Source organism: Callithrix jacchus, chromosome 11, assembly GCF_049354715.1.
Source record: "Callithrix jacchus isolate 240 chromosome 11, calJac240_pri, whole genome shotgun sequence".
Taxonomy (NCBI): domain Eukaryota; kingdom Metazoa; phylum Chordata; class Mammalia; order Primates; family Cebidae; genus Callithrix; species Callithrix jacchus.
Window position 1 is genome coordinate 106,594,900 of NC_133512.1, and position 13,306 is coordinate 106,608,205.

The window sequence follows — 13,306 nt, forward strand, 5'->3', positions numbered from 1 at the left end:
AGCCTGGGCAACAGAGTCAAAAAAAAAAGGCCACTCAGTCAAAAAAAAAAGGACAAACTTAAGGACTGATGAAGCCATTTTTTAAAACATTTATTTCCAAAGTTCAGGGTACATGTGCAAGATGTGCAGGTTTGTCACATAGGTCAATGTGGGCCTCGGCAGTTTGCGGCACAGATCATTCCATTACCTAGGTATGAAGCACAGCATCCATTAGCTATTCTTTCTGATGCTGTACCTCCTTTCACCACCCACCTTCCAACAGGCCCCAGTGTGTGTTGTTCTCCTCAACATGTCCAAATGCTCTCATCATTCAGCTCCCACTTAAAGTGAGAAAACATGGTATTTGGTTTTCTGCTCCTGTGTTACTTTGCTGAGGATAATGGAAGCCATTGGTTTTGAATGGCCTGAAATGGATTTCAAGATTTGATCAGGACTAATAATTCTTTCATTATAGATTTACATTGGCAAGTGCTTCAAAATTTAGATTTTATATTTACTAGGTAAGTCCAAATTGTTTTATATAGTAGTTATATGACATGCTATTGTAATTATTAAAAGAATTCTGTTAATGTTAGTGGAAAATTCAGTGTTACCACTACTTTCTGACTTTATGCTTTGAATAAATATACATTACTATTTATTTGTAGGACTTGATTAGAGACCAAGGATTTCGTGGTGATGGAGGTAAGTAGTGATTTCAGTGTTTTTTTAAACTCAGGGAAAATGCAATTGCTTTGCTGCTTATCTCCTTTATACTTGCCTCTTTCATGAAACACAGACACAGAGAAAAACGTGTAGAGAAACCCAAAATTTTTTTGTTTTTCTATAGTATTTGTCATTTATCTTTAATAAAATGTTAACTAATTTATAACATGAGTAGAGAAGATGGACATAAAAGGAAGTCTTAAATGTAGTACCTACATTTTAAAATATCTTCCAGTATCAGACAAGATCGGGTACCCTCAGGATGGTATGGCCATAGACTACAGTTTTAAAATATCTTACCAAGGAGAGATCCTTCTAACCACCTCCAAAGCTATTGTTGATAAATTTCCTTTGTGAGGCTCCACTGATACTTAAAGACTGAGATTAGAATCAGATAAAACTTTACTTTGCTAAGTCATTCTGAAGAGGGGTTTGTGAGACATTATCAACCACTTCCTTTCAACTTTCTGGAAGTGTTTTAAATGTACATTTTATAGAACAGACCCATAATGGCAAGGCCCATTTGCCCTCTTATTAGTTCAGTAAATAAGCAAATGAGAAACTGAATTTAGATTTTCATCTATTATTTACTCTAGCACATAAAACAACATTGCTTCAGAAAATACTTTTTGTAAGCAATACCCCTATATAATGTTTTCTAAGAGGTGATATTTGAGACTATCTTGAAGTTTTCTTAGGAGGTCCTTTATACTTACCTTCTCTGCTGTCTTCTGTATAGTAAGGAAGACGTGTAATAACTGCTTATCATGCTTAGAGTTGATCTCTTAACTCTAACCTTTATCTTCAGAATATCTAAGCCCAGACTCAACAATATTTTATATTGAGTAAACATTGTTATAAACCTTCTTTTGTTATGTTTCTGTATACCCATGAAGCAACCAAAATAATAATAAGCCTGCATTCTATACTCTGGACTTGGTATTGATGATAGCACATAGTTACACAAGCTTTTTTTTCCTGTTTGTTTCTTCATGAACCTGCCAATTAATGTTGCTGACTTTATATGTCTTTGACTTTCATATGTCTTAATAGCTGTGGCTTTTGATAATTTTGCCTCCTAATACATCCAGCATTTAAATGTTGCCATCATGTTAGCATCGCAAAATTAACTTAGTCCTAAACACAGCCTGCTTAGTACCTAAAAACAAGTGGCATTTCTTGTTCTTTTCATGAGTCACTTTTAAAAAATATCATTGGGATTTTGTGAAAATGAGCAGATTTTTTTGGTCCAGAATTACTTTATGAAGCAGGCTTCGATTCATCTTGTTTATTCCCCATGACTTCTTTCATTTCTTCTGTGTCTGTCTTCCTGTGTTTGCCTGCCCCTCTCTTTCTCTTCTAACAGCCCCTTTGAACCAGCTGATGCGCTGTCTTCGGAAATACCAATCCCGGACTCCCAGTCCCCTCCTACATTCTGTCCCCAGTGAAATAGTGTTTGATTTTGAGCCTGGCCCAGTGTTCAGAGGTAGTTGGGCTCTTCTTTCTTGTTTTCACCCAAAGCAAACTAAATATAAAACTACAGATGCTGTTTGTGCCTCACCCTCACAGCGTGTGTTTGTAAGTGTGAAAGTTTTCAGTACTAAATTTCTGCTTGGCCTGGCTGGAATGCTCTGAATGTGCTTCTCACACATACTCACTGCCACAAGCTTTCTGTATGCTGTCTGTCATAAATTTTTTAAAACAAGAAAATACCGACCTGAGATTTCCATCTTGTTTTTTGTTATTTTATTACTTCTTGGTCTTGATAATTTCTTAAACTTAGTGGGTGGGAATAAATAAGGTGGGTGGGGAAGAGCTTATTGGATTCCTTTGATTTTAATGCATTTAAGTGATTATTCTTGGTGACTTAATATTTGTTAATAATTTTTGTGGTTTTTAAAAAAATTAAAATGTCAATGGAAACTTCTGTTAGGAGATTTTATTAGGCTTTTGGCCTTTTTTGAGATTCTGTAATACCAGCAGTGTTTTTTGGATTTTTCTTTCCCCCAATATGGGATATATATATTTTTGTCAAAGGTAGGGAGCTGTTAAAAAAGATTTATAACATATTTTAGATATTTTAGTATACTTCAGAAATTTGAGGATTTATCCTTTAATTATGTCCTAATAGAAGAAAGTTTACAGTATAATTTCATTCTCCCATTTCATCTTGCCATGTTTTATGTAGTAGTTAAACTGATTTATAAAAACTTAAGTCAGGCCGGGTGTGGTGACTCATGCCTATATTCCTAGCACTTTGGGAGGCCGAAGCTGGCAGATCACCTCAGGTCAGGAGTTCAAGACCAGCCTGGCCAACGTGGTGAAACCCCATCTCTACAAAAATACAAAAAAAAAAAATTAGCCGGGCATGGTGGTGGGTGCCTATTATCCTAGCTCCTTGGGAGCCTGAGTCTGGAGAATCACTTGAACCTGGGAGGCAGAGGTTGCAGTGAGCTGAGATTGAGCCACTGCACTGCAGCCTGGTGACCTAGCATGACTCTGTCTCAAAAAAAATAAATAAATCTAAGTGAAAATTGGGACAAATGTCTTGCTATAAATATTTTTAAAGATTTATAATTACTGACTCTTGCTAGTTAGTATCTGTTATTTATTCTGAATGTAGTAATGATGCCTTAGATTTTTGCTCTCTCAGCCCTGCTGTTTCTCAGAAAATCCATAGAATGGGATGGAAGTCGTACAGTAGTGAGTAATACAATTAAGTAATACAATAAAACTATCTGGTAGATCATAACTGTGAAGCCTCAAGCAGTTAAGGCTTTATAATGTTGAAAATTATCAGTGGAAGGTAGAAAATGGATTGTGTTCTACTTAATAGATATTCTGGGTACCATTTTATTTCAGAAAATTGCATATGAGATTATGAAAATTCCACGTGGTGATACAATATGATGTAATAATATTTTTAAATTTTTCTACGGATTTAACATTTTAAATGTGATTATTGGTACCCTTGTTAGCTGAAAGATAAAAGATAGTGGCCCTTTTTTTCCTTAAGGGTAGCAATTATTTTTTAAAAACATTTTCTTGAGGTCATTTTGTTGTTCTGTGTATAGAACTACTACCTGGACATCTCAGTCCTACTCAGCTGTACTAAGGCCTCAGTAAGAGTCACTGCCCTGAACCAGGTGCTACTATACCTTAACTCAGGATGTTTGCAATGAGAAAGGTATGCAACCCTGCCAACTGAGATCACTTCCAAAGAGTATACTCCCCAGGCTCACTCAACCTATAGAATATTTGTATTTATAGTAACTTGGCTGACAGGCCATAGCACTTACTTACAAAGCTCTCACTTACAAAGGCAGAGATTTTTTAGAAAGTCTTGAGAAATATGCTTGGCCTTATTTACATTAACTTTGTTTTGTAGGTAACAAATAATCTTTGTTTAATAGTGTAAGCCTCCAGGAACCAATGATACTGACCAATATCTCTTAAGTAGTAGAACACATAGTTTACTATTGTATTTGAATTTAGTAGTTCATGAATAAGCCAGATATTTTCAACATTATGGCCATTATTAGAAAATGTTTTCATTTAGGGTTTCGGGTTTTTTTTATATTGATTGGCTGTTGAGGTAATATTAAATAATTAATTAAAACTTTACTTGTTATGTAGGCTTTTACATTGATTTTGCTTTTTGATTTTTTTATCAAAGAAACAAACTTGGGAGGTTTTTTTTTTTTTTTGATATTTTTCTCTTATTTTAGAGAGACTGTTTTTCTCCTAGACTTTGTACCAGTAAACAAAGTATGTGTTTATTATCAGATATCTTAAAGGTCATTAAATTGGCCAGAAAACTAAAAGAAATTATAGTTCTAATCACCAAATGAGATCCAAAAGGTCTATATTTAAACATGCAGTAGATTTTAAAATTAAATGTAAATATCCCCCACCTTCTGCCCCTGATAAATTAACATACTTGCTCCTCCTTAATGGATACATTTTTCTTTTCACTAATTTAGGATCAACCACAGGTTTGTCTGCCACACCCCCTGCCTCATTACCTGGCTCACTCACTAACGTGAAAGCCTTACAGAAATCTCCAGGACCTCAGAGAGAAAGGAAGTCATCTTCATCCTCAGAAGACAGGAATCGAATGGTGATTGTATATGATATCTTTTTTTCTCTAGGTTCTTTCTTCTTAGAAGTCATAGCCAAATGTAATACTATCCTTTAGATATATTATGTCCATGTGTGACACAGAATTCCCATAATCAAATAAATTTAAGAGCTGATAGTTTTTTGCTTAAAGCATATTTCCACAGGACTGCTTTTTGCTCTCATCTGTGGTATAATTTAGTAAAAGGCAGTTTTGGAAGAGTAACAGCAGTGTTGTTAGAGAGAAAGCTAGTATTAGAAGGCATGAAAAGGCTACTCCAGAATTCAGATATCTACTGAAAGGCATTCTTCCCTTCTGTTGCAAAATGAATTCACCATGGCACATGTATACCTGTGTAACAAACCTGCATGTTCTGCACATGTATCCCAGAATTTAAAGTAAAATAAAAAATAAAATTAAAAAATGAATAGTTTTTAGCCACAGTATTGCTACTAATTGTTGAATAAGTGGATCTTTTAGCCTACCAAGTAATTTTAGAGGTTGATTTTTTTTTTAAAGACTAAATTAGATAAGACACATGAAGACATTAGCACTGATTGAAAAAGAATACTTAGATAAATTGTCAATAGTTACCATAGGTTAACTTAAATTTTTTGTGATTTGGAGTCAAAACTATTTACAAATATAGCAGCACTTAACTTGCGCCTTAAAGTCTTCCAGATGTTAAAAACATTTTTACTTTCTTCAGTAATATACATCCCTGCTCATACCCCATAAATAATTTCTATTTTTTAATATATTGTTTCCAAGTTAATACTGACTTCAATCTTAAATTTAAGTTTTGTATTTTAAGAGTCATACTTTTAACTGTTGTTCCTCCAGAATGTTTTTTTTTTTAAGGGTATCTCTTCCTATATCCCTGTCAGGCATAAGGTAATGTACTTAGGGTGAAACAAGTTTTTCTTTTTTTGTTTGGTTTAACTTGATTTTTGTACTATTTTTATCAAGAAAACACTTGGTAGAAGGGACTCGAGTGATGATTGGGAGATTCCTGATGGACAGATTACAGTGGGACAAAGAATTGGATCTGGATCATTTGGAACAGTTTACAAGGGAAAGTGGCATGGTATGTATGTAATATGGTGACATTGTGACAAATCGTAATATGATGTGTTAAACAACTTTTATTTTGTAAAAAAAAAAAAAAAGTCAAAGGAAATATTCACTGTTTGTATCAATAAGCTATTTTGGTTAGATTCAGGAATCCTCCCAATGTTTCTAACAAAAATTATGGGAAATAAAAACTGTTCACAGCAATCAGGACTCCTATTTTTATATTACAGTAATAATTTTTAAAAAGGAAATCCTCCAGGTTAGCTAGTCCTCAAAAAGATTTTTTTTTTCTTTTAGAAGTCTTTCAGCTGATTATTTGTATTATCACAAGTAAACATATTAAAAATGTACCTCATGGCCAGGCACAGTGACTCACACCTGTAATCCCAGCAGTTTGGGAGGCCGAGGTGGGCAGATCACCTGAGGTCAGGAGTTTGAGACCAGCCTGGGCAACATGGTGAAACCCCATCTCTAATAAAAATACAAAAATTAGGCCGGGCGCGGTGGCTCACACCTGTAATCCCAGCACTTTGGGAGGCCGAGCCGGGTGGATCATGAGGTCAACAGATCGAGACCATCCTGGTCAACAAGGTGAAACCCCGTCTCTACTAAAAATACAACAAATTAGCTGGGCATGGTGGCACGTGCCTGTAATCCCAGCTACTCAGGAGGCTGAGGCAGGAGAATTGCCTGAACCCAGGAGGTGGAGGTTGCGGTGAGCCGAGATCGCACCATTGCACTCCAGCCTGGGTAACAAGAGCGAAACTCTGTCTCAAAAAAAAAAAATAATAATACAAAAATTAGCTGGTCATGGTATCAAGCATCTGTAGTTCCAGCTACTTGGGAGGCTGAGGCAGGAGAATCACTTGAACCCGGGAAGCAGAGGTTGCAGTGAGCCAAGATCACGCCACTGCACTCCAGCCTGGCAACAGAGTGAGATTCTGTCTTAACAGCAACAAAAAATGTACTTACTAAAGGGAGAAATATAAGTGGCCAGCAAACATATATAAAATGTTCAGCCTCACTAGTTAACAAAGAATTACAAATTCAAAAAATAGGAATCCTTATTTGCTTCTCAGTTGGACACAAAAGCTTTTTAAATTTGATTATATTTAGAGTAATGAACATATTTTTATCAAATATTTAACATTAGTGAAAAATAAAAACATGTTTCCAACTAATAGAGAATTGGATAGATACCTTTATATATGATTATGTAGGAGTTAAAATGGCATTAGTAGGGCTATTATTGATATAGAAAGGTGTCTTTATTGATAAAGAAAATGGCATAGTAGAGCTATTTATTGATATATAGAAAGGTGTCTTGGTATATGAAATTTTACAAAGCAGTATGTATAATATGCCATATTATGAAGCTCATGGAAATATATAACAATTTTTTATATGACAGTATTTTAGTATGTGTCTTCTTAAGCTGTCTTTTCACAGATACTCATAAATATTCTCACTGCGTTCAGGTAAATGCCTAATAAGATATACATTAGTATAATGTCACTTATAAGGGAATTTTTTTATACCTTCAAAATGTCTTTAAACATTTAAGTGCTGTGTGGTATTTTAGGATACAAACAATAGAATAAGCACTGTATTACTCTGAGAAAAATCAGTGTTGATTTAACTTATTACAATTTAATATACATACAGGTTGAGTTTCTTTCCTTCCCTCCCTGTCTTCCTTCCTCTCTCTCTCTCTCTCTCTCTTTTTCTTTCTTCCCTCTATCACCCAGGCTGGAGTGCAGTAGCATGATCTCAGTGCACTGCAACCCCTGCCTCCCAGGTTCAAGTAGTTCTTCCTCAACTTCCCAAGTAGCTGGGATTACAGGCACGCACAGCCATGCCTAGCTAATTTTTGCATTTTTGGTAGAGATGAGGTTTTGCCATATTGGCCTGGCTGCTCTCAAACTCTTGACCTCAGGTGATCCACCTGCCTCAGCCTTCTAAAGTACTGGGATTACAGGCATGAACCACCACGCCTGGCCAGGCTGAGTGTCTTTAATCCAAAATCCAAAACTTTCTGAGCATTGACATGATGCTCAAAGGAAATTCTTCTGGAGGATTTCAGATTTGAATTAAGGATGGTAAGTATAATCTTAGTAAGTATACTAAATTGGTAAGTATAATCAAAAGATTCCAAAATCAGAAAAAATTTGAAATTTGAGACACTTCTGGTCCCAATTATTTCAGATAAGGGATACTCAGCCTGTGCATAAAAGTGCACGTAAATTAGCCAGGCATAGTGGCACATGCATGTAGTCCCAGCTACTGAAGAGGCTGAGGTGGGAGAATTGCTTGAGCCCATGACTACAGTGAGCCATGGTCATACTACTGTACTCCGTCCAGCCTGGGTGACAGAGCAAGACTCTGTCTCTAAAAAAATAAAATAAGCAGAACATTACTAGCACCCAAGAAACATCTCCCTATGTCCTCTTCCAGCCAGTCACCCCTCTACCAAGGGTAACCACCATTGTGATTGCAACAGGAATCGAATAGTTGTGTACTCATTGTGTCGGTCCCTTTCACTCAACAGTGTTTATAAGATTCATCTATATTGTTATGTGTAGTTGGAGGTCATTCATTCTCTTCATAGTATTTCATTGTGTGACTATAACATGATTTCTCATTTCATCTATTGCCATTGGATCCTTTCCAGTTTGGGGCTTTTGTGTATGCTGGTGCTGTAAACATTTAGATTTAGTAAACATCTTTTGGTGAACATGTATCCACTGCTGGGTATGTACCTAGGAGAGACCACAGGATATTCATGTGTCCAGTTTTAGTAATGCTGCCAACAGCGTTACAAAGTAGTTGTACCAATTTAAACACCTACTGACAGTGTTGAGAGTTACAGCTGTTTAACATAAAGTTTTTCTTTTATCTTAGTGACAATTTTAGTCATTTTCCTAATCCAAAGCATCCTAAGTAATCCATAAATTTGAAAAAAATTTAACTACTCTGATTAAAAAGTTTTATAGTTTCCTACTTTTAAGCAAAGCTCCATAGGGCCTGTTACTTGTAGTTTCAACATTACTTTAGTTTCAGTTAATAAATATTAAACCTAGTAAATATAATTTAATATTATCAAATTATTTAGAAAATACCATGGGTACTTAATCTATTTCACTGAATTTCCATGGAACAAACAAGGTTAGCTATTATTTGGATTGACGTTTTGGAATACTAGTACAGGAATATCATTGTTAGTTGAGTTTTTAGCCTTAGAAAATTAATAGAGTTTAGATCGTTAAAGTATAAGTTATTTATGATTTAATAATGGTATGGAGTTAGGACTATGATAATTAGTGAAAATACCCAAGAATGTTTTATACTTTTACATTTTAAAAATTGACACTTGGAATAACAATTGCCTTTTAGGTGACGTGGCAGTGAAAATGTTGAATGTGACAGCACCTACACCTCAGCAATTACAAGCCTTCAAAAATGAAGTAGGAGTACTCAGGTGAGCTTGTGTGAATTACTGTTTTCCAGAGAAAGAAGTTATTTTTATTAGCTCCTGGTTCCCAGTGGTAGCCCCTATTAGCTTTACAGATTTACTCAAAATGAATAAATTTGTAGAAACAGAGTATGTCTGAGTGTATTTTTGTCTTTAACCACATTCTTTTAAGTAGTATGCAATGTTATATGGTACAGATGATAGAATACTTAATCCTAGATGAATTAATGGGAGTATAATATTCTTATAATATAAAGTAAAAGTTCTACTTATGAAAAGAATGCTCTCCAGTTTTTAAGCTTATCAGAGTCCATTTAGAGATTGTATTTAGTCCTGGGCTCTGGAACTTTAGAAACATTGACAAACTAGAGTGTGTCCAGCAAGGACATCCTCTTCCACCTAAATAGGGAAGATTCTATAGGTGTTACGGGGAAAAATAAGCAACAGAACTGAAGATACTTAGTTCAGAGAAGTCTGTTTTGTTCAAGAGAGTGCAAAGTTATTCCAGAGAGCAGACCAGGGAAGCAAGCCAGAGGTGAAAGTTGTAGGAAAATGATTTTGTCTCAACATTTGGAAACTTTCTAATACCAGAACTTACATAAAATATGGGAGTCAGCTGCATACTCAGTGATGAACTTCCCATAATTAAAGATATTTAAGCAACCTCTAGTTGCCTGTCAGATATATTTAAAAAGATATTTCTGCATAAGGTAGGAGGTTAGACTTGGCAATTCTCAGTCTCTTCTAAATTATTCCTTTTGTTGCTTTTTAAAAAAAAAATACTGGCCGGGTGCAGTTGCTCACACCTGTAATCTCAGCACTTTGGCAGGCCAAGGCGGGCAAATCACAAGGTCAGGAGATCAAGACCATCCTGGCCAACATGGTGAAACCCTGTCTCTACTAAAAATACAAAACTTAGCCAGGCATGGTGGCAGCCACCTGTAATCCCAGCTACTCAGGAGGCTGAGGCAGGAGAATCACTTGAACCCAGGAGGCAGAGGTTGCAGTGAGCTGAGATCACGCCACTGTACTCCAGCCTGGCGACAGAGCGAGACGCCATCTAAGAGAGAAAAAAAACATCTTTTTCTGACAACATTTTTCCAATAGGTAGACTACTTTGGTTCTCTTTTGTAAGAATTGCTAAAATTTGTCGACATTTAACATTTACTGTCACATTTCTTTGTACAGGAAAACACGACACGTGAATATCCTACTCTTCATGGGCTATTCCACAAAGCCACAACTGGCTATTGTTACCCAGTGGTGTGAGGGCTCCAGCTTGTATCACCATCTCCATATCATTGAGACCAAATTTGAGATGATCAAACTTATAGATATTGCACGACAGACTGCACAGGGCATGGAGTAAGTTCCATTCTGTTAAATGTCTTGTCAATTATTTTTGAAAACCATTGAGGATGTTTTAAAGGTTTTGGCTGCTATTCTTTTGAATTGCATTTTAAATTACTGTCAAGGAATATAAGGATGCTAACTAATGGCTAGTAAATAATATGATATTAAATATAAATGTCTCTGTCTAGTGCAGTTTTCAGAACATATATCAAGTATTTGATAATGAATACATGACTGCAAATTTAGTTCAGCACTCAGTAATTTAGCGAAGCAATAAAGATTCAGAAGACAGAAACGGCAAAAACCTACTAAAAAGTTGTTCATGGTTGTTGAAGTAAACAAAACAGTTAATTAGTTAACCATTAATTCGTTACTTTTTTAAATCATTTTCTCTGAGTGCCCATATTTTTTGTTGCAAAATGGTCAGGTAATAAAGTGAAAAAATCTACATTCTGATGCTTTTTGAGGATTTCAAAGTGAGTTCATATCTGTTGAATTTTGCTATGAAATTTAAAGATAGAGTTATTTTAAAGTTTATCATAAGCTAATATGGGGAACTGACTTTGAAGGATAAATTTTAAATTTTGCATGGAACTCTTAAGTGTAAATGAATAGGTAAATTAAAAAGTAAAATTAAATAAATTTGAAAGCTCTGTGAGAAGTTTAAAAATAGGTGTGATCTTAATTATTTTATTTTTACACATGGCTTTCACTTGCATAGATTATTATATCATTTAATCTTTATAATGTTATATATATAATGTAGATCTTTTTATTTTCTTTTTACAAATAAGGAAATTGAGGCTTTTAAGTGCCTTGCCTAAGGGCACACATTTAGTAAGTGACAGCAAAGGTGTTTAACTCAAGATTTCTGGCTCCCAAACCAGTATTCTTTTCCCCATAACTACTGTGCTACTTTTACATTATAAAATTAGGATAAAAGAGTAAAAGGGTATATATGTCCTAACACCTACAACTCTGACTTAGTATTACTTCTAGCAAGTAAGGGTAAAGCCAAGACCCAAAACCAGATCTGACTCTTAAATCTTCCAACTATACCACCTTCTCTTTCTCGAAACTAGGTAATATATCTGTAATTTAAATTGTTTATAAGCCTGTATTCAGCCAAAATACTTATTACAGCAAATTGTTACCTTACTCAGCAACACTCCCACTTATCCCTAGACTTGAAACAATCTCGGCCTTTCTGATAAGTTAGAATCTCTTAATCTGTTCAAATCTAAAGGCTTTTAAAGAATTTAAATCTTGTGAAGAGTAAACCACGGCAAAATTGTAAACATTTGGTAAGAAACAAAGCTTAATCTCTTCCCACACCACCGGTCTCTTTGCACTTTCTTCAGCAGGCCAAGCGTGTGCCTTCTTTAGGACCTTTATGTTTGTTATATTCTCTTTAGGATACACATGCCACAAATATCCTTATGTCTCTGTTCATATGTCCCCTTTTAATAGAAACCTCTGCTCACCTTATATAACTAACATGTCTCCACATCACTCTGTTACTCTATATACCCATAGGTTTGATTTTCTTTATAATGCACAGCTCCATCTGACTTGTTTATTGTCTTTCATCCCCACTAGAATGCAGGCTGTATGAGAGCTGGGGCTTGGTTTTTTCCCTTTCATTATTCCTAATGCCTAGAATGGGACCTGCCATACTCAATACATAACTGTTAAATGAAAGAATGATTACATACAACTGCGTATTATTGATAGATTTATCTTTTAGAAGAGAGAAAAGCCGAATCCTTCTCATATCAAAACTGAGAAATGTGGCCGGGCATGTTGGCTCACACCTGTAATCCCAGCATTTTAGAAGGCCAAGGTGGGAGGATGGCTTGAGCCTAAGAGTTCAAGTCCAGCCAGGGCAATATAGGGAGACCCTTGTCTCTATAAAAAATAAAAAATTTAGCTAGTTGTGGTGGCATTTGCCTGTAATCCTAGCAGTAGGCTGAGGTGGAAGGATCACGTGAGCCCAGAAGTATGAGGCTGCAAGGAGTCGTGATCGTACCACTGCACTCCAGCCTGGGCAACTGAGCGAGACTCTGTCTCAAAACAAACAGGCTGTATGTAGTGGCTCACGCCTGTAAACCCAGCACTTTGGGAGGCCAAGGGGGATCGCTCGAAGTCAGGAGTTCAAGACCAGCCTGGCCAACATGGTGAAATCCTGTCTCTGCTAAAAATATAAAAATTAGCCAGGCGTGGTGACACGTGCCTATAAGCCCAGCTACTCAGGAGGCTCAGGTAAGAGAATTGCTTGAACACGGAGGCAGAGGTTGTAGTGAGCCAAAATTGCGCCACTGCACTCCAGCCTGGGTGACAGAGTGAGACGCCATCTCAAAAAAAATTATTTTTTAATTGTTTTTAATGCCTGTAATCCCAGCACTTTGGGAGGCCACAGCAGGAGGATTGCCTGCACTCAGGATTTCAATACTAGCTTGGTCAATATGGCAAAAACCTCGTCTCTACAAAAACAAACAAAAGAAAAAAAAAGAAGCAGTGATGGAGCAGAAGTGCCAGGATTAATTAAGATAAGCAGTGACAGTCAAGAAGAACATTATCAA

At 36.0% G+C, this 13,306-nt stretch overlaps 1 protein-coding gene across 12 annotated transcripts in view; it reads left to right on the plus strand.

The window, feature by feature from the left end:
* The window catches only part of BRAF (B-Raf proto-oncogene, serine/threonine kinase), a 206,762-nt gene that overhangs the window by 143,723 nt on the left and 49,733 nt on the right, over window positions 1–13,306 (plus strand). For 11 of the 12 annotated variants that reach the window (XR_013524207.1, XR_013524206.1, XR_013524208.1 and 8 more), the window contains 5 exons: window positions 648–684; window positions 4,689–4,825; window positions 5,795–5,912; window positions 9,293–9,377; window positions 10,560–10,736. Coding sequence is in view for 9 of the 12 variants with exons in the window: in XM_078343622.1 (XP_078199748.1) it covers window positions 648–684; window positions 4,689–4,825; window positions 5,795–5,912; window positions 9,293–9,377; window positions 10,560–10,736 (554 nt within the window). In the remaining 3 variants the exon portion in view is untranslated. Of the gene's footprint in view, window positions 1–647; window positions 685–2,071; window positions 2,192–4,688; window positions 4,826–5,794; window positions 5,913–9,292; window positions 9,378–10,559; window positions 10,737–13,306 lie in introns of all 12 variants that reach the window. The other variant, XM_078343626.1, reaches the window with a different exon arrangement.